The sequence below is a fragment of the Halichondria panicea genome, chromosome 11 (genome assembly GCF_963675165.1).
Source record: "Halichondria panicea chromosome 11, odHalPani1.1, whole genome shotgun sequence".
NCBI classification, from domain to species: Eukaryota; Metazoa; Porifera; class Demospongiae; order Suberitida; family Halichondriidae; genus Halichondria; species Halichondria panicea.
Genome location: NC_087387.1, coordinates 1 through 20,843, shown reverse-complemented (window position 1 = coordinate 20,843; position 20,843 = coordinate 1). Strand labels below are relative to the sequence as shown.

Here is a 20,843-nt window from a genome sequence, read left to right as displayed (position 1 = left end):
AAATTCGGCCTACAATACTCAATAAGTATATGGGCGTGGTCCTTATTGCACAATGACCACGCCCATCTTTCCCGAGTTAATTAATGTCCATATGCGCTGCATATCATATCATATATCCAGAGTCACTATATCTATAGCATGCAAGTGAGTCATGGCGAGTGTAGTTGTGGACAGTGGACGGTCTTTCCTGAACGAGACTCGAGAGATCGCTTTTGAGTATGTGAACCTGTGCTACAGTAGTGAGGCCTCTACAGAGCCAGAGATGGGGCAGGAAGCTCGCTCGCCAGCGTCTGGCCGGCGTGTGGCCCCGGACTCTGACACTGTAGCAGGGGCCGGGGGACCACCACCACCCACCACGGCAGCTTTCACTGTAAGCCTTTGTGTAGTAACTACTAACTTGTCCTCATTGTCCCCTGTAGATAGCACAACGACTCAAGATGATAGGAGATAGAATTGATGAGACAGTCCAGAAGGAGCTACAACAAGCATTGTTTGATCAACTCAAGCCAGCATCCATTTATCAGCTTGGAGCAGACCAGTTTAGTGAAATTTGTCGCAAAGTTCTGAGTAGCTGCTCCCGACATCTGCACAGTGGATGGGAACAAGCATCTGTGGTATTCATGGGTAAACATTTCATACCCCCCACCCCCCACCTGTTCTTTACCCCTGACCACCCCATGCATGCATTAGGTATGTTTGGAGTGATTCATGAGTTGCGTGCCCAAGGTGCAGAGAGTACCAGAGAGAATCTTGTCAATGGTTTTGCTGGAGAGGCTCTCCAAGATCTGAGGTTGGAATCCTGGATCAATGATCATGGAGGGATGGTAACTAAATTAACAATTTTCATTACAATTTACTTTTTATGTTTATGTATTAATTGTCGTTACATGCAGGCACACTTTGGTGATGAGGTTCCTGGAGTTGTTCTAGATACTGTACCCATCGAAGGCACCTCTGTATGAACTTGGTAACAGCTAGCTGTAGCTGTGACTTTTATTATAATTATATTAATGATTTTTAAAGAACCAAATTTTTACAATGAAATACATGTGATGAGTGTCAGTGATTATAAAGAGCTACTAATTATGTATGATACAGTCAAATAGGTTTGTTCAAACTCCTGTAGTGAAAGTGTGGGTTGAGGGTTGAATACAAGACACCCAGGGGGGAGTGTCTGCAGTAGGGCCCACACACACTCAGTTGGTCATAGCACATGACAATTGCCAGTAGCAATAGCATCACCAGTAGACTCAGACAGAGGGTAAATGTGACTGCCTTCAGTATCTGCACCACAGCACTACCAATCCTGCACATAATAATACATTACAATTAATCACATGCACGCTTGGTAGGTAGGAGGGAACCTACCAACTACAAGAGGATTGCTTGGTTCTTTCCAAATGGGCAGCTCTGTAACAAACAAACATGTTAGTATAGTATCAATAGTACACTTAGTTTCTAACTCACCTCATCTCCAACTGACCACAGTGACCGGCCAGCTCCTCCATCCTTGTACGTACCAAAGTCATGTGACTAGTATCCTGTTCTTCTACCAGAGTTTGTCTGGGGTCAAAGTCCACTGCTTCAATGCTGTGCTGTGTGAGAGTGGAACGAGAGAGTGTTGCCTTGGGAACGGGGAATTCCAACTGAAGAGTCTCGTGAACATGTAAGAACTCTTGGGCCTGAGGACTAGCTTGTTGGTACAGGCTGGTGTCTTGGGCCTGAGGACTAGATGGTTGGTACAGGCTGGTGTCTTGGGTTGGATCTGTCTGCACAGCACTCTCATCAGTGGGACTAGGAGATACTTGTGTGGCCACCTCTTGACTCAACACCTCCTGCAAGACAATACAGTGGATTGACTGGATAACACAAGCACTACCTACCACACCAGACACATGGTCTAATTCTGCTAGTTTGGCTTTGAGGTCTTCAACTGTAGCCAACAATTCAATATTCTCATTCTGTAGTTGTTTCTTCTGACGAAGGATATCTACACACACACACAGAGGAAAACACTTTACACACTGTACACGAGGATGAGGCACACGCATGCACACACACACACACACACCCACCCACCCACCCACACACACACACACACACACACACACACACACACACACACACACACACACACACACACACACACACACACACACACACACACACACACACACACACACACACACACACACACACACACACACACACACACACACACACACACACACACACACACACACACACACACACACACACACACACACACACACACACACACACACACACACACACACACACACACACACACACACACACACACACACACACACACACACACACACACACACACACACACACACACACACACACACACACACACACACACACACACACACACACACACACACACACACACACACACACACACACACACACACACACACACACACACACACACACACACACACACACACACACACACACACTTACCTGACAGCTTTGACTCAAATGCTTGGAAGCTCCTTTCATTCAGCCTCTCAGCACATGTCAGTGTGTGTGTGTCACCATTGCCACGACGACTTGATACAGGACTTGGCTGATTAATGAGGTCACTTAGTTCACTCACCATCTTGTTGGTGGTGCTGTTGAACTTGATACTCTGCAAACAACATATGAACACATCACTGGGTATGCACATCACTGGGTATGCTGCAAGCAACACAGAGTATCATGAACGCTTTACTTGTGCTGCCTAATGGCATTATTAAAAGCAAAAAGCAGAAATGCTGGACTAATTATTGACCTCAAGTGTGTAGTTTACATAGTGTGGTACAGTGGATATAGAGTGAGTGCAACACACACACACACACACACACAGATACTGGACTGACAGTTTCCTGGAGGAGCTTGCTAAAGGACTCAGAATCCATTCTTCCATTGTCTGCTCTGATGGGAGAGCCTCCCTTGATAAGTGAGTCATGTGCTGATAACTCATCATGCCAAGAGGGGGCTTTGTGGGGGGTACTGGAGAGAGGAAACAAAGGCTTGCTCAGTGGGGGGTCCTGTGCTTGTAAGTCTGCATTCTCAGTACGTAAGTTCTCATTCGCCTCGTTCAAATCAGCAATGGTTTGAGACAACTCCTAAAGTGTATGTTGAGATAATAATTCACTTTGCAACCAGCATAGCACACATGTGGTCCACTGGGGTGCAACCAGCATAGCACACATGTGGTCCACTGGGGTGCAACCAGCATAGCACACATGTGGTCCACTGGGGTGCAACCAGCATAGCACACGTGTGGTCCACTGGGGTGCAACCAACATAGCACACATGTGGTCCACTGGGGTGCAACCAGCATAGCACACATGTGGTCCACTGGGGTGCAACCAGCATAGCACACATGTGGTCCACTGGGGTGCAACCAGCATAGCACACATGTGGTCCACTGGGGTGCATGCAACCAGCACAGCACACATGTGGTCCACTGGGGGACTTAGCCAACCCACAATGAGTAGCTAGAGTGGTACTACCACCAAGGGCGTATTGGTACTACTGTGTACACACTTACTGAATGATTGTGTTGTAACTCATTCAGCTGAGCCTCCAGTTGAGATTGCTTAGTCTCTTGCTGCCTCAAGACCTGCTCTCTTTCCTCCAGGAGTAGCTGCAGTTCTCTGTTGTCTTCCTGTACTGCCTCTTTGTCCACATCGCCATTGGCGAGTTGAGTGGCCATTATTGAGAGCTCTTCTTGTGCATCACACAGCTCTCTCTCCAGCTCCCCCACTCGGGAACCAAGCATCTCTACCTGAGCCCGCATGTTCTCAGCCAATCCCGACAAAGTAGCATTGTCAGTCTCCAGGTCATTTAGGTGGCAGAGAGTTGATTGGACACTACACACACATCACAAGTGCATAATAATTATACACACATTGTTATTGCTCACGTTTTGATGTCCTGTTTTAGTGTCTCATTCTGAGATTGTAGTTGCTTAAGGTTCTCCTCACTGCCTTCCATCTGGACCTGCAGAGCTGTGTTCCTCTCTGACAAACGCTTGTTCTCGAGTCGAAGGTCTGCCACAGAATTCATGAGCTCCAGCCGATCACTAGAGTAGGGATATGTATATAGTGGTGGGAGGTCCCCCATATAGTGGTGGGTGGTCTTACAGTGAGTGCTGAGAGGAGTGCCCACCACTGGCTTCCAAGCTGTGCTCAGAATATGACCAATCTCCAGTAGCTGCCTCAGAGTCTGAGAGCTGGGACACCTGAGCAGTACAGTTATAACAGGTATACATTATATAATTATCATTATAACACCTCAAGAGGGGGAGAGGGTGGTGGTGAGGAGTGGCTCCTCACCCTTACATCCTTGACCCACATCTTGATGATGTGAGAATAAGTGCTTTGATCTACTAGCCCATCCACTGCATTGCATTCAAGCATTGCCTTAAGAAGGTGAAGGTTGTATTGAAGCTTGGAGACCTGCACCAAAACACCATCCAGTCAGCACAGTGGAGTGCACACACAGGGGGTGGGGGGTCTACACACACAGTGGGACATATATACAGGGGGTGGGGCACACACAGGGGTGGGGGGTCTACTTACATCACTGTGAGAGTCAAACACTTGATCACCTGAGTGACCTGTTCCCATCTGCACTGAGCGTATGAACTCTACCAACTGGTCCACCTGTACTAGTCCAGAAGCATCGCTCTCACATTGCTGGAAGAGCAGAGAGAAGATGGCTTCCTCACTACTGCTACTGTTGGGTTCAGGAGAGCTTGAATCACTAGAGTCCTCCCCGTCCAGCGTCTGTAGGTACAGTGCATGTGAATGAGTGTGTGTGTGGTGTGTGGTGTGTGGGGGGTACACAGGGACTAATTAATGTGTGTGTGTGTGTGTGTGTGTGTGGGGGGTACACAGGGACTAATTAGTGTGTGTGTGTGTGTGTGTGGGGGTACACAGGGACTAATTAGTGTGTGTGTGGGGGGGGTACACAGGGACTAATTAGTGTGTGTGTGTGTGTGTGTGTGTGTGTGTGTGTGTGTGTGTGTGTGTGTGTGTGCCTACTATGTATATGTATGGTGTGTGTGTGTGTCTACTCTCACCCTCTCCTCCTGACCACCCATATCATTAGAAGCCATGTCTTGCAGGTCAGTTGTGTCTCCTCCACTCGGCCGGGGATGTAATCATAGCTTTAGTACAGAAGATACACATACATACACATGGCGTCTCCCGTTGACAACTGAGACCACGCCCTATAAAATAATGTTGAGTAAAAACCACCCCTTTTTATATCAAAAAGGCGTGGTTTCTGTCTCCGTTTCTGGGGCGTGGTCCTGAAATAATTTATATCAATTTTTTGGCTTCTATCTTATGGCTGCCTAGCCTATCTTACCATCTTACGGTACATAATGAATATACTTTGTTGTCACGCATGTCATGATAGAGCACATGTCATTTGCAGCCACGAGACAAAGAGAGAGCAAGACGAGGTGTACCTGCCGGCTGTCTCCTTGTACGTCGGTCATCTTTTGGTGAGTGCTATACTGTACCCTATAGCTAGCAAGGTGGTAGACTCTAGTTGGATATTAATAGTGACAGCCTTGTGTTAAAGTAGCTCTGTGTATACTGTCCTTATATTGTGCCGGCACAGGTTCTATGTTGCTCTGAGACATGATACCTTACTGTTCACTAGTTACCTTGTTCTGTACTGGTGTACAGTAATTAGGGTGGTACAACCAAGGCGACTGTGCTTATGCTGTGCTTATGCTTGTAGCTGTGTGGTGTATGGGTGACTATTCTATCTCTCTTCATGTGCAACGGAGGGACCAACCAACCACTCCATCATCCTGCTGTTCCAGTGGGCAAGTTACTGTTTGTTAATTATTAAATAACTTTGAGCTTGTGTGCATGGCAGGTGGCCCATTATCTTTGTATCTAGGTTAGCACTGATTAGAGCTTTGTACAGTTGGGATCATGCCTCAGGGTGATGTAGAGCCTGTGCTAGGCCCTGCCTTACAGACTAGCTGTGACTCTGTTGACCTGTTGTATGATTAGCAAGTCGAGCGTCTTAAGCGATCCTTACCTTTGGGAAAACTTGACAGTATAGCCTCTGTTCGATTTCTAGATTCCTTGCTTTTGGGATTCTATCTTATGGCTGCCTAGCCCATCTTACCATCTTACGGTACATAATGAATATACTTCGTTGTCACGCATGTCATGATAGAGCACATGTCATTTGCAGCCACGAGACAAAGAGAGAGCAAGACGAGGTGTACCTGCCGCGCCGGCTGTCTCCTTGTACGTCGGTCATCTTTTGGTGAGTGCTATACTGTACCCTATAGCTAGCAAGGTGATATTAATAGTGACAGCCAAAGTAGCTCTGTCCTTATATTGTTCTCTCATGTCTTACTCACAGATAACTACTCAACGCTGCACAGCACAGGATTCAGCATTCAATCACTCTCATAATTTTATTGTCATTTCATCTTTTATGGGGGACGCCCCACTCTTAATTTTTATCTCTGAATGGCTGCTGACGTACGTATATATAAGAGCACTACAAGATACGACAGGAAAGGGTCAGTATAATAATTATGTATTGTCCCATGCATAGTGATGTAGGGTACTATCTGTTACTTCCTTTGGTATTTAGCCCTGCACAAGATTATATAATACATTACTTACTATACAATTATCTGCTGTATTCCATATTTTAATACGGTACTGAATTTATATGGGTGTATGGATGGTGCAACATTGAGTAGGCGGGGGATGGAGTGGAGTGGACCCACCTCTGAGAGACAAAGGGCCAGTTACTGTATCATGTATGAATATTCTGTTGCTTGTACATTTCGTAGCATTATCAGTAATTGACTGTAGAGTAGCATCTTGAGCTCCCCTTTCTTCATCACTCAGCAGTGTATGTAATTTTCTGACAGGAAAGGCTACTCTAAACAGAGGGAGTCGGCCACACAAGGTATAGTCTAATAATTATTGTACGGTACTTAGATGATCTTCTCTGTTTTGGGTCAGATGCAATTGCCTTGAATCACTAGCCAGTTAAAACATTTCTTCTACTCTGGGCTTAAGAATTGTATGTACCAGCATTGACCTCTACTACCGTGTAGCGGGAAAGTTTGTTATTTGAGCCCTCGAGAAATGTTGTATAGTTGTTCACATTTCAATGCCAGGAAACCATAGCTTTGCATGGTGCGTGGGAGTGTCTTCCATTTATATTACATGAAGTGTGAAGTGTGTTGTAAGTTTGTACAGAGAGGACTCCCATGGTGGCAATGATCTGATGATGGCTCCACTGCTCTGATGGACCAATGCAGGAGAAGTTATTCTGTATAATTATTACACTAAATTAATGTATGCCACTGTTTGGATCGGTTTCTGTTCTGCTCAGCTTCTTCCTCCAACTTGCTTACGCAGGCTAAGCTTATTCTTAATTAGTTCATTCTTAGTTCATTCTATAGTCTAGTATATTGTCGGTTTGGTTGTTTTATGTTTTTCACCTGGTCATACGGAATCACTTCATTAATTTTTATACAGTGCAGACCACACCTCTATCCACACATTGTACCTGCACATCCTGTATATATGGGGCCACACCCCCACTCACTGTACTGATATGTGGTCACACCCCCATACATGGTAACCCTCTTGACCACACCCCAATCCTATTCTGTGTTTTTGTGTACAGTACACACATCATCCGTGTCTTTATCCCCACACCTAGTCGGAGGGAGCAGCAAGTTCTACTAAGAGCCAGTATCACCCACTAACCAACACTCTACAAGACCTACCTACTACCAGCTAGGACAGCACACCACCCGGGACAGACTCTACTATACCCATGTAATACGCCTTTGTATTACGATCATGATACAATTTGCTGCCCTCCCTCGCCAATGGATTGAATAATTATGGACACTCGCAGGACAACTAAGAGACTGACACACAATAATAGACACCAAAGGTCCAGTTACTGTATCATGTACGAATATTCTGTTGCTTGTACATTTCGTAACATTATCAGTAATTGACTGTAGAGTAGCATCTTGAGCTCCCCTTTCTTCATCACTCAATCTGCAGGCAGTGTATGTGATTTTCTGACAGGAAAGGCTACTCTAAACAAAGGGAGTCGGCCACACAAGGTATAGTCTGATAATTATTGTACGGTACCTTCTCTGTTTTGGGTCAGATGCAATTGCCTTCAATCACTAGCCAGTTTAAAACATTTCTTCTACTCTTGGCTTAAGAAATTGTATTTTATTATTGTACCAGCATTAGGTAGTTAACTCCACTTATGCATTGACCTCTACTACTGTGTAGCGGGAAAGTTCATTATTTGAGCCCTCGAGAAATGTTGTATAGTTGTTCACATTTCAATGCCAGGAAACCATAGCTTTGCATGGTGCGTGGGAGTGTCTTCCATTTATATTACATGAAGTGTGAAGTGTGTTGTAAGTTTGTACAGAGAGGACTCCCATGGTGGCAATGATCTGATGATGGCTCCACTGCTCTGATGGACCAATGCAGGAGAAGTTATTCTGTATAATTATTACACTAAATTAATGTATGCCACTGTTTGGATCGGTTTCTGTTCTGCTCAGCTTCTTCCTCCAACTTGCTTACGCAGGCTAAGCTTATTCTTAATTAGTTCATTCTTAGTTCATTCTATAGTCTAGTATTATTGTCGGTTTGGTTGTTAAATGTTTTTCACCTGGTCATACGGAATCACTTCATTAATTTTTATACAGTGCAGACCACACCTCTATCCACACATTGTACCTGCACATCCTGTATATATGGGGCCACACCCCCACTCACTGTACTGATATGTGGTCACACCCCCATACATGGTAACCCTCTTGACCACACCCCAATCCTATGCTGTGTTTTTGTGTACAGTACACACATCATCCGTGTCTTTATCCCCACACCTAGTCGGAGGGAGCAGCAAGTTCTACTAAGAGCCAGCATCACCCACTAACCAACACTCTACAAGACCTACCTACTACCAGCTAGGACAGCACACCACCCGGGACAGACTCTACTATACCCATGTAATACGCCTTTGTATTACGATCATGATACAATTTGCTGCCCTCCCTCGCCAATGGATTGAATAATTATGGACACTCGCAGGACAACTAAGAGACTGACACACAATGATAGACACCAAAGGTCCAGTTACTGTATCATGTACGAATATTCTGTTGCTTGTACATTTCGTAACATTATCAGTAATTGACTGTAGAGTAGCATCTTGAGCTCCCCTTTCTTCATCACTCAATCTGCAGGCAGTGTATGTGATTTTCTGACAGGAAAGGCTACTCTAAACAAAGGGAGTCGGCCACACAAGGTATAGTCTGATAATTATTGTACGGTACCTTCTCTGTTTTGGGTCAGATGCAATTGCCTTCAATCACTAGCCAGTTTAAAACATTTCTTCTACTCTTGGCTTAAGAAATTGTATTTTATTATTGTACCAGCATTAGGTAGTTAACTCCACTTATGCATTGACCTCTACTACTGTGTAGCGGGAAAGTTCATTATTTGAGCCCTCGAGAAATGTTGTATAGTTGTTCACATTTCAATGCCAGGAAACCATAGCTTTGCATGGTGCGTGGGAGTGTCTTCCATTTTTATTACATGAAGTGTGAAGTGTGTAAGTTTGTATAGAGAGGACTCCCATGGTGGCAATGATCTGATGATGGCGGCTCCACTGCTCTGATGGACCAATGCAGGAGAAGTTATTCTGTATAATTATTACACTAAATTAATGTATGCCACTGTTTGGATCGGTTTCTGTTCTGCTCAGCTTCTTCCTTCAACTTGCTTACGCAGGCTAAGCTTATTCTTAGTTCATTCTTAGTTCATTCTATAGTCTAGTATATTGTCGGTTTGGTTGTTTTATGTTTTTCACCTGGTCATACGGAATCACTTCATTATTATCAGTGCAGACCACACCTCTATCCACACATTGTACCTGCACATCCTGTATATATGGGGCCACACCCCCACTCACTGTACTGATATGTGGTCACACCCCCATACATGGTAACCCTCTTGACCACACCTCCACCCATGCATTGTGTCGTACATGCTGTGTTTTTGTGTACAGTACACACATCATCCGTGTCTTTATCCCCACACCTAGTCGGAGGGAGCAGCAAGTTCTACTAAGAGCCAGCATCACCAACTAACCAACACTACAAGACCTACCTACTACCAGCTAGGACAGCACACCACCCGGGACAGACTCTACTATACCATGTAATACGCCTTTTTATTACGATCATGATACAATTTGCTGCCCTCCCTTGCCCATGGATTGAATAATTATGGACACTCGCAGGACAACTAAGAGACTGACACACAATAATAGACACCTAACTGCATTTTTGCCATTAATATAATAAAAATAATTTTGCCATTAATTAATCATTAATTATAGCGGAATCATGCATGCCTGCATGATAGTAGTCTCATGAATGAGTCGTCCTTTGTCCCACATGCATGCCTGCATATGATATAGTAGTCTCATGAATGAGTCGCCCTTTGTCCCAAAGAATAGCCCCGCCCACTTACTATGAGTGCTGCGCTTTAAATATGCTTGTAGCTGTGTACGTGTATGGCAGCATGATGGCTACTCTATCCCTCTCTCTGCAACGGAGGGAGTACCACCATACAATGGACCAACCAACCACTCCATCATCCTGCCACTTGAACAGGAGGAGAGAGTGCTACCTATTCCAGTGGGTAAGTTACTGTGTGTTAATATTATTTATTAAATAGCTTTGAGCTTGTGTGCATGGATTATCTTTGTATCTAGGTTAGTACTGATTAGAGCGTTGTACAGTTGGGATCATGCCTCAGGGTGATGTAGAGCCTGTGCTAGGCCCTGCCTTAGGGACTAGCTGTGACTCTGTTGACCTGTTGTATGATCAGCAAGTCGAGCGTCTTGAGCGATCCTTACCTTTGGGAAAACTTGACAGTATAGCCTCTGTTCGATTTCTAGATTCCTTGTTTTTGGGATTCTGCCATCGCGTTGCGGTATCGGTAGCCCTGAAGGCATGGGATTTAGAAATCGGAACAGAGCAATACTGCCCAGTGGGGGCGCAATGATACTTAATGGTGATTGGACAGGAATGAGGCAGAATAGCTACGTTGTCATGACCCGATCGTACCGAGCATGCCACATGTCCTGGCACAGGTTCTATGTTGTTCTGAGACATGATACCTAACTGTTTACTGTTTACCTTGTTCTGTACTCTCTAGGGGTGTACAGTAATTAGGGTGGTACAACCACCAAGGCGAGTGTATGCTGTGTGGTGTATGGGTGACTATTCTATCTCTCTCTCTCTCTTCATGTGCAACGGAGGGAGTACCACCATAGAATGGACCAACCAACCACTCCATCATCCTGCCACTTGAACAGGAGGAGACCTCCTACCTATTCCAGTGGGTAAGTTACTGTGTGTTAATTATAAAATAACTTTGAGCTTGTGTGCATGGCAGGTGGCCCATTATCTTTGTATCTAGGTTAGTACTGATTAGAGCTTTGTACAGTTGGGATCATGCCTCAGAGTGATGTAGAGCCTGTGCTAGGCCCTGCCTTAGGGACTAGCTGTGACCCTGTTGACCTGTTGTATGATCAGCAAGTCGAGCGTCTTGAGCGATCCTTACCTTTGGGAAAACTTGACAGTATAGCCTCTGTTCGATTTCTAGATTCCTTGCTTTTGGGATCCTGCCATCGCGTTGCGGTATCGGTAGCCCTGAAGGCATGGGATTTAGAAATCGGAACAGAGCAATACTGCCCAGTGGGGGCGCAATGACACTTACTGGTGATTGGACAGGAATGATGCAGAATAGCTACGTTGTCATGACCCGATCGTACCGAGCATGCCACATGTCCTGGCACAGATTCTATGTTGTTCTGAGACATGATACCTAACTGTTCACTGTTTACCTTGTTCTGTACTCTCTAGGGGTGTACAGTAATTAGGGTGTATGCTGTGCTTATGCTTGTAGCTGTGTGGTGTATGGGTGACTATTCTATCCCTCTCTCTCTCTCTTCATGTGCAACGGAGGGAGTACCACCATAGAATGGACCAACCAACCACTCCTGCCACTTGAACAGGAGGAGACCTCCATTGAGTGCTACCTATTCCAGTGGGTAAGTTACTGTGTGTTAATTATAAAATAACTTTGAGCTTGTGTGCATGGCAGGTGGCCCATTATCTTTGTATCTAGGTTTGTATCTAGGTTAGTACTGATTAGAGCTTTGTACAGTTGGGATCATGCCTCAGGGTGATGTAGAGCCTGTGCTAGGCCCTGCCTTAGGGACTAGCTGTGACCCTGTTGACCTGTTGTATGATCAGCAAGTCGAGCGTCTTGAGCGATCCTTACCTTTGGGAAAACTTGACAGTATAGCCTCTGTTCGATTTCTAGATTCCTTGCTTTTGGGATCCTGCCATCGCGTTGCGGTATCGGTAGCCCTGAAGGCAGGGGATTTAGAAATCGGAACAGAGCAATACTGCCCAGTGGGGGCGCAATGACACTTACTGGTGATTGGACAGGAATGAAGCAGATTAGCTACGTTGTCATGACCCGATCGTACCGAGCATGCCACATGTCCTGGCACAGGTTTTATATTGTTCTGAGACATGATACCTAACTGTTTACTGTTTACCTTGTTCTGTACTCTCTAGGGATGTACAGTAATTAGGGTGGTACGAGTGTATGCTGTGCTTATGCTTGTAGCTGTGTGGTGTATGGGTGACTATTCTATCCCTCTCTCTCTCTCTTCATATGCAACGGAGGGAGTACCACCATAGAATGGACCAACCAACCACTCCATCATCCTGCCACTTGAACAGGAGGAGACCTCCATTGAGTGCTACCTATTCCAGTGGGTAAGGTTAATTATAAAATAACTTTGAGCTTGTGTGCATGGCAGGTGGCCCATTATCTTTGTATCTAGGTTAGTACTGATTAGAGCTTTGTACAGTTGGGATCATGCCTCAGGGTGATGTAGAGCCTGTGCTAGGCCCTGCCTTAGGGACTAGCTGTGACCCTGTTGACCTGTTGTATGATCAGCAAGTCGAGCGTCTTGAGCGATCCTTACCTTTGGGAAAACTTGACAGTATAGCCTCTGTTCGATTTCTAGATTCCTTGCTTTTGGGATCCTGCCATCGCGTTGCGGTATCGGTAGCCCTGAAGGCAGGGGATTTAGAAATCGGAACAGAGCAATACTGCCCAGTGGGGGCGCAATGACACTTACTGGTGATTGGACAGGAATGAAACAGAATAGCTACGTTGTCATGACCCGATCGTACCGAGCATGCCACATGTCCTGGCACAGGATTTATATTGTTCTGAGACATGATACCTAACTGTTTACTGTTTACCTTGTTCTGTACTGGTGTACAGTAATTAGGGTGGTACGAGTGTATGCTGTGCTTATGCTTGTAGCTGTGTGGTGTATGGGTGACTATTCTATCCCTCTCTCTCTCTCTTCATGTGCAACGGAGGGAGTACCACATAGAATGGACCAACCAACCACTCCATCATCCTGCCACTTGAACAGGAGGAGACCTCCATTGACTATTCCAGTGGGTAAGGTTAATTATAAAATAACTTTGAGCTTGTGTGCATGGCAGGTGGCCCATTATCTTTGTATCTAGGTTTGTATCTAGGTTAGTACTGATTAGAGCTTTGTACAGTTGGGATCATGCCTCAGGGTGATGTAGAGCCTGTGCTAGGCCCTGCCTTAGGGACTAGCTGTGACCCTGTTGACCTGTTGTATGATCAGCAAGTCGAGCGTCTTGAGCGATCCTTACCTTTGGGAAAACTTGACAGTATAGCCTCTGTTTGATTTCTAGATTCCTTGCTTTTGGGATCCTGCCATCGCGTTGCGGTATCGGTAGCCCTGAAGGCAGGGGATTTAGAAATCGGAACAGAGCAATACTGCCCAGTGGGGGCGCAATGACACTTACTGGTGATTGGACAGGAATGAAACAGAATAGCTACGTTGTCATGACCCGATCGTACCGAGCATGCCACATGTCCTGGCACAGGATTTATATTGTTCTGAGACATGATACCTAACTGTTTACTGTTTACCTTGTTCTGTACTGGTGTACAGTAATTAGGGTGGTACGAGTGTATGCTGTGCTTATGCTTGTAGCTGTGTGGTGTATGGGTGACTATTCTATCCCTCTCTCTCTCTCTTCATGTGCAACGGAGGGAGTACCACATAGAATGGACCAACCAACCACTCCATCATCCTGCCACTTGAACAGGAGGAGACCTCCATTGACTATTCCAGTGGGTAAGGTTAATTATAAAATAACTTTGAGCTTGTGTGCATGGCAGGTGGCCCATTATCTTTGTATCTAGGTTTGTATCTAGGTTAGTACTGATTAGAGCTTTGTACAGTTGGATCATGCCTCAGGGTGATGTAGAGCCTGTGCTAGGCCCTGCCTTAGGGACTAGCTGTGACCCTGTTGACCTGTTGTATGATCAGCAAGTCAAGCGTCTTGAGCGATCCTTACCTTTGGGAAAACTTGACAGTATAGCCTCTGTTCGATTTCTAGATTCCTTGCTTTTGGGATCCTGCCATCGCGTTGCGGTATCGGTAGCCCTCAAGGCATGGGATTTAGAAATCGGAACAGAGCAATACTGCCCAGTGGGGGCGCAATGACACTTACTGGTGATTGGACAGGAATGAGGCAGAATAGCTACGTTGTCATGACCCGATCGTACCGAGCATGCCACATGTCCTGGCACAGGTTCTATATTGTTCTGAGACATGATACCTAACTGTTTACTGTTTACCTTGTTCTGTACTCTCTAGGGGTGTACAGTAATTAGGGTGGTACAACCAAGGCGAGTGTATGCTGTGCTTATGCTTGTAGCTGTGTGGTGTATGGGTGACTATTCTATCCCTCTCTCTCTCTTCATGTGCAACGGAGGGAGTACCACCATACAATGGATCAACCAACCACTCCATCATCTGAACAGGAGGAAACCTCCATTGAGTGCTACCTATTCCAGTGGGTAAGTTACTGTGTGTTAATTATAAAATAGCTTTGAGCTTGTGTGCATGGCAGGTGGCCCATTATCTTTGTATCTAGGTTAGTACTGATTAGAGCTTTGTACAGTTGGGATCATGCCTCAGGGTGATGTAGAGCCTGTGCTAGGCCCTGCCTTAGGGACTAGCTGTGACCCTGGGATTTATAAATCGGAACAGAGGGCGCAATGACACCTACTGGTGATTGGACAGTAGAATAGCTACATGATCGTACCGAGCATGCCACATGTCCTTCTATGTTGTTCTGAGACATGATACCTTACTGTTCACTGTGTTCTGTACTCTCTAGGGGTGTACAGTAATTAGGGTGGAACAACCAAAGCGAGTGTATGCTAATTCATTATGAACTTGTGCCGCAATTTCAATGATTTATACAGCAATTTAGTACATTAATCTTTATTAGTCATCTGAATGTGTTGACAGTTATGAACCTTTAAACTCTTGTAATATGGAATGTAATGTACTACCAAGTAAGGTAATGCTGGAGAAACCTTGCCAAGACTCTGTAATATGGAATGTGATGTACTACCATGTAAGGTAATGCTGGAGAAACCTTAGTGAGAACGATTTTAGTTTAACTAGCAACCCAGCAGTCTAGCTCATTATTCAGCCTCTTCTACCTCTGCTCTACCTCAAGTTCTCTTCTACCTTCTCTATACTCTACTGAGGAACCCAGCAGCCTCTATGTCCATCAGATCTCCTCTACCTAACCCAGTACTGCTCCAAGCTATAAGGTTTGTAGAGCTTTGTGTTAGCTAGCACTGGCTTTGTGTTAGCTTAATTGCCTGATCGAAGTAGCTTGTGTCAGGTCAGTGTCTAAGTGTTGGTATAGCTGCCTACCAGCTTCAATCCTACCAATGTCAGCTTCCCAATGTCAGCTTCAAGCCTCCTACAGCTGAGCGCTGGCTTTAGCTTGTAGCTTGTGTGTATGTAAGCCGCCTGCTATGGCAGCTTTTTATTTTTTGTCGCGGCCTGAAATCGAGACTGGTAGTAATTAGCCTCGATTCTTCTCCTGGCACGTGTATTAAGTTCAAAAACAGCTAACACTTTTTTTTAGGTAAATAAAATTCTTAAGTTAAATCAGTATTTTTTTTCTTACAGACAAGAGCATCAGAATATTAAGAGACATCAAAGACGCCAAGTATCAAGAAACACCAAGTATCAAGAGGAGACTCCAGGCCAAACGTTAGTCGTAAATAGTGTGATTATGTTTTTGCTCATTCGAGACAATTAAAAAAGAAGGAGGTAAAACATATCATGCTGTACATACAATTAAGATGACTAGCATCATTATAGTGTGCAATAATTTATTTGCTGGTTTTGCCTGCTATCTAAAAAAATTAGGCAAGCCCGTGTTTAAATAGTGTGCAATATTTCATTTGCTGGTTTAGCCAGCTTCTGACGGGGAGCCTTGCACGCCCTAATCTAAAAAAATTAGGCAAAAAGGGAGAGCCCGTATTTAAATAGTGTGCAATATTTCATTTGCTGGTTTAGCCAGCTTCTGACGGGGAGCCTTGCACGCCCTAATCTAAAAAAAATTAGGCAAAAAGGGAGAGCAAATAGTGTGCAATATTTCATTTGCTGGTTTAGCCAGCTTCTGACGGGGAGCCTTGCACGCCCTAATCTAAAAAAATTAAGCAAAAAGGGAGAGCCCGTATTTAAATAGTGTGCAATATTTCATTTGCTGGTTTAGCCAGCTTCTGACGGGGAGCCTTGCACGCCCTAATCTAAAAAAATTAGGCAAAAAGGGAGAGCCCGTATTTAAATAGTGTGCAATATTTCATTTGCTGGTTTAGCCAGCTTCTGACGGGGAGCCTTGCACGCCCTAATCTAAAAAAATTAGGCAAAAAGGGAGAGCCCGTATTTAAATAGTGTGCAATATTTCATTTGCTGGTTTAGCCAGCTTCTGACGGGGAGCCTTGCACGCCCTAATCTAAAAAAATTAGGCAAAAAGGGAGAGCCCGTATTTAAATAGTGTGCAATATTTCATTTGCTGGTTTAGCCAGCTTCTGACGGGGAGCCTTGCACGCCCTAATCTAAAAAAATTAGGCAAAAAGGGAGAGCCCGTATTTAAATAGTGTGCAATATTTCATTTGCTGGTTTAGCCAGCTTCTGACGGGGAGCCTTGCACGCCCTAATCTAAAAAAATTAGGCAAAAAGGGAGAGCCCGTATTTAAATAGTGTGCAATATTTCATTTGCTGGTTTAGCCAGCTTCTGACGGGGAGCCTTGCACGCCCTAATCTAAAAAACATTAGGCAAAAAGGGAGAGCCCGTATTTAAATAGTGTGCAATATTTCATTTGCTGGTTTAGCCAGCTTCTGACGGGGAGCCTTGCACGCCCTAATCTAAAAAAAATTAGGCAAAAAGGGAGAGCAAATAGTGTGCAATATTTCATTTGCTGGTTTAGCCAGCTTCTGACGGGGAGCCTTGCACGCCCTAATCTAAAAAAATTAAGCAAAAAGGGAGAGCCCGTATTTAAATAGTGTGCAATATTTCATTTGCTGGTTTAGCCAGCTTCTGACGGGGAGCCTTGCACGCCCTAATCTAAAAAAATTAGGCAAAAAGGGAGAGCCCGTATTTAAATAGTGTGCAATATTTCATTTGCTGGTTTAGCCAGCTTCTGACGGGGAGCCTTGCACGCCCTAATCTAGGCAAAAAGGGAGAGCCCGTATTTAAATAGTGTGCAATATTTCATTTGCTGGTTTAGCCAGCTTCTGACGGGGAGCCTTGCACGCCCTAATCTAAAAAAATTAGGCAAAAAGGGAGAGCCCGTATTTAAATAGTGTGCAATATTTCATTTGCTGGTTTAGCCAGCTTCTGACGGGGAGCCTTGCACGCCCTAATCTAAAAAACATTAGGCAAAAAGGGAGAGCCCGTATTTAAATAGTGTGCAATATTTCATTTGCTGGTTTAGCCAGCTTCTGACGGGGAGCCTTGCACGCCCTAATCTAAAAAACATTAGGCAAAAAGGGAGAGCAAATAGTGTGCAATATTTCATTTGCTGGTTTAGCCAGCTTCTGACAGGGAGCCTTACAATAAATTAGTGGTTTTGCTTAGTGCATTGTTTGTTTTAGTGAAGAAAAAAGTGCAGTAAAACATGAAAAGAAAAGAAAAAAGTGGTTTTGCTTATAAGCTTAAGTAGTGCTTGATGATGAAAAGACAAAAGTAGGTTAGCTTTATTAGTGCAGTATTTGCTGGTTTAAGTGAAAAAAAAGTTGTTTTGTTAATAGTGGTTTGCTGAAAAAAAAAGTGAAGTCAGTCAAAGTTGTTTTGCAATTATGAAAACAAGTGCAGAAGGTAGTTTAGCTTATTAAAAGTTTGTATTTTAAGTAAAGTAAAAGTAGTACCTCAGTGCAGTAGAAGAAGCCAAAGGAAGCCAAAGTAGATATGGTATGGAATTTAGAAACCATAAGTACTGAAATATTGCCATCATCTGCTATAAAAGAGAGTGAGCAAAAAGGGAGGAGGGTGGGCGTGGCTGAGGGTGGGAAAGTTGGCTAGAGTGTGCGGTAAAGTACTTGAGCTAGAGTTGTGGTTAAGTACTCTAACAACAGCTAGAGTTGTGGTTAAGTACTCTAACAACAGCTAGAGTTGTGGTTAAGTACTCTAACAACAGCTAGAGTTGTGGTTAAGTACTCTAACAACAGCTAGAGTTGTGGTTAAGTACTCTAACAACAGCTAGAGTTGTGGTTAAGTACTCTAACAACAGCTAGAGTTGTGGTTAAGTACTCTAACAACAGCTAGAGTTGTGGTTAAGTACTCTAACAACAGCTAGAGTTGTGGTTAAGTACTCTAACAACAGCTAGAGTTGTGGTTAAGTACTCTAACAACAGCTAGAGTTGTGGTTAAGTACTCTAACAACAGCTAGAGTTGTGGTTAAGTACTCTAACAACAGCTAGAGTTGTGGTTAAGTACTCTAACAACAGCTAGAGTTGTGGTTAAGTACTCTAACAACAGCTAGAGTTGTGGTTAAGTACTCTAACAACAGCTAGAGTTGTGGTTAAGTACTCTAACAACAGCTAGAGTTGTGGTTAAGTACTCTAACAACAGCTAGAGTTGTGGTTAAGTACTCTAACAACAGCTAGAGTTGTGGTTAAGTACTCTAACAACAGCTAGAGTTGTGGTTAAGTACTCTAACAACAGCTAGAGTTGTGGTTAAGTACTCTAACAACAGCTAGAGTTGTGGTTAAGTACTCTAACAACAGCTAGAGTTGTGGTTAAGTACTCTAACAACAGCTAGAGTTGTGGTTAAGTACTCTAACAACAGCTAGAGTTGTGGTTAAGTACTCTAACAACAGCTAGAGTTGTGGTTAAGTACTCTAACAACAGCTAGAGTTGTGGTTAAGTACTCTAACAACAGCTAGAGTTGTGGTTAAGTACTCTAACAACAGCTAGAGTTGTGGTTAAGTACTCTAACAACAGCTAGAGTTGTGGTTAAGTACTCTAACAACAGCTAGAGTTGTGGTTAAGTACTCTAACAACAGCTAGAGTTGTGGTTAAGTACTCTAACAACAGCTAGAGTTGTGGTTAAGTACTCTAACAACAGCTAGAGTTGTGGTTAAGTACTCTAACAACAGCTAGAGTTGTGGTTAAGTACTCTAACAACAGCTAGAGTTGTGGTTAAGTACTCTAACAACAGCTAGAGTTGTGGTTAAGTACTCTAACAACAGCTAGAGTTGTGGTTAAGTACTCTAACAACAGCTAGAGTTGTGGGTTAGGGTTAGGGTTAGGGTTAGGGTTAGGGTTAGGGTTAGGGTTAGGGTTAGGGTTAGGGTTAGGGTTAGGGTTAGGGTTAGGGTTAGGGTTAGGGTTAGGGTTAGGGTTAGGGTTAGGGTTAGGGTTAGGGTTAGGGTTAGGGTTAGGGTTAGGGTTAGGGTTAGGGTTAGGGTTAGGGTTAGGGTTAGGGTTAGGGTTAGGGTTAGGGTTAGGGTTAGGGTTAGGGTTAGGGTTAGGGTTAGGGTTAGGGTTAGGGTTAGGGTTAGGGTTAGGGTTAGGGTTAGGGTTAGGGTTAGGGTTAGGGTTAGGGTTAGGGTTAGGGTTAGGGTTAGGGTTAGGGTTAGGGTTAGGGTTAGGGTTAGGGTTAGGGTTAGGGTTAGGGTTAGGGTTAGGGTTAGGGTTAGGGTTAGGGTTAGGGTTAGGGTTAGGGTTAGGGTTAGGGTTAGGGTTAGGGTTAGGGTTAGGGTTAGGGTTAGGGTTAGGGTTAGGGTTAGGGTTAGGGTTAGGGTTAGGGTTAGGGTTAGGGTTAGGGTTAGGGTTAGGGTTAGGGTTAGGGTTAGGGTTAGGGTTAGGGTTAGGGTTAGGGTTAGGGTTAGGGTTAGGGTTAGGGTTAGGGTTAGGGTTAGGGTTAGGGTTAGGGTTAGGGTTAGGGTTAGGGTTAGGGTTAGGGTTAGGGTTAGGGTTAGGGTTAGGGTTAGGGTTAGGGTTAGGGTTAGGGTTAGGGTTAGGGTTAGGGTTAGGGTTAGGGTTAGGGTTAGGGTTAGGGTTAGGGTTAGGGTTAGGGTTAGGGTTAGGGTTAGGGTTAGGGTTAGGGTTAGGGTTAGGGTTAGGGTTAGGGTTAGGGTTAGGGTTAGGGTTAGGGTTAGGGTTAGGGTTAGGGTTAGGGTTAGGGTTAGGGTTAGGGTTAGGGTTAGGGTTAGGGTTAGGGTTAGGGTTAGGGTTAGGGTTAGGGTTAGGGTTAGGGTTAGGGTTAGGGTTAGGGTTAGGTTAGGGTTAGGGTTAGGGTTAGGGTTAG

General features: G+C 44.6%; 2 protein-coding genes and 2 long non-coding RNA genes across 11 annotated transcripts; 3 read left to right on the top strand and 1 right to left on the bottom strand.

Annotated features, from left to right (window-relative positions):
- The first annotated feature begins 60 nt into the window (after nucleotides 1-60).
- On the top strand, nucleotides 61-1,057 carry LOC135343913 (uncharacterized). Its single transcript, XM_064540942.1, has 4 exons — nucleotides 61-370; nucleotides 420-624; nucleotides 691-824; nucleotides 894-1,057. The coding sequence occupies exons 1-4, from the start codon at nucleotides 152-154 to the stop codon at nucleotides 960-962; spliced, it is 627 nt and encodes a 208-aa protein (XP_064397012.1). The 5' UTR covers nucleotides 61-151; the 3' UTR covers nucleotides 963-1,057.
- On the bottom strand, nucleotides 1,012-5,269 carry LOC135343912 (inositol 1,4,5-triphosphate receptor associated 2-like). Its single transcript, XM_064540941.1, has 12 exons — nucleotides 5,108-5,269; nucleotides 4,605-4,811; nucleotides 4,317-4,481; nucleotides 4,167-4,264; nucleotides 3,947-4,105; nucleotides 3,572-3,893; nucleotides 2,895-3,143; nucleotides 2,494-2,662; nucleotides 1,884-1,990; nucleotides 1,468-1,835; nucleotides 1,369-1,410; nucleotides 1,012-1,306 (listed from the first exon to the last, which is right to left on the bottom strand). The coding sequence occupies exons 1-12, from the start codon at nucleotides 5,141-5,143 to the stop codon at nucleotides 1,099-1,101; spliced, it is 2,130 nt and encodes a 709-aa protein (XP_064397011.1). The 5' UTR covers nucleotides 5,144-5,269; the 3' UTR covers nucleotides 1,012-1,098.
- An 87-nt stretch (nucleotides 5,270-5,356) lies between these two features.
- On the top strand, nucleotides 5,357-10,453 carry LOC135343914 (uncharacterized). 8 transcript variants are annotated; one of them, XR_010397267.1, is made up of 9 exons: nucleotides 5,364-5,406; nucleotides 5,467-5,536; nucleotides 5,779-5,866; nucleotides 6,247-6,321; nucleotides 6,421-6,583; nucleotides 6,944-7,986; nucleotides 8,103-9,197; nucleotides 9,314-9,375; nucleotides 10,174-10,453. It is a non-coding gene; the product is annotated as an uncharacterized LOC135343914 (long non-coding RNA). The 8 variants fall into 8 exon arrangements; XR_010397263.1 differs by having other exon boundaries at nucleotides 5,357-5,406; nucleotides 6,421-7,986; nucleotides 9,314-9,773; XR_010397266.1 differs by having other exon boundaries at nucleotides 5,357-5,406; nucleotides 6,421-7,986; nucleotides 8,103-9,215; nucleotides 9,314-9,773.
- Nucleotides 10,454-14,785: 4,332 nt separating this feature from the next.
- LOC135344499 (uncharacterized) lies at nucleotides 14,786-16,244 on the top strand. Its single transcript, XR_010397462.1, has 2 exons — nucleotides 14,786-15,077; nucleotides 16,213-16,244. It is a non-coding gene; the product is annotated as an uncharacterized LOC135344499 (long non-coding RNA).
- Nucleotides 16,245-20,843: the final 4,599 nt, after the last annotated feature.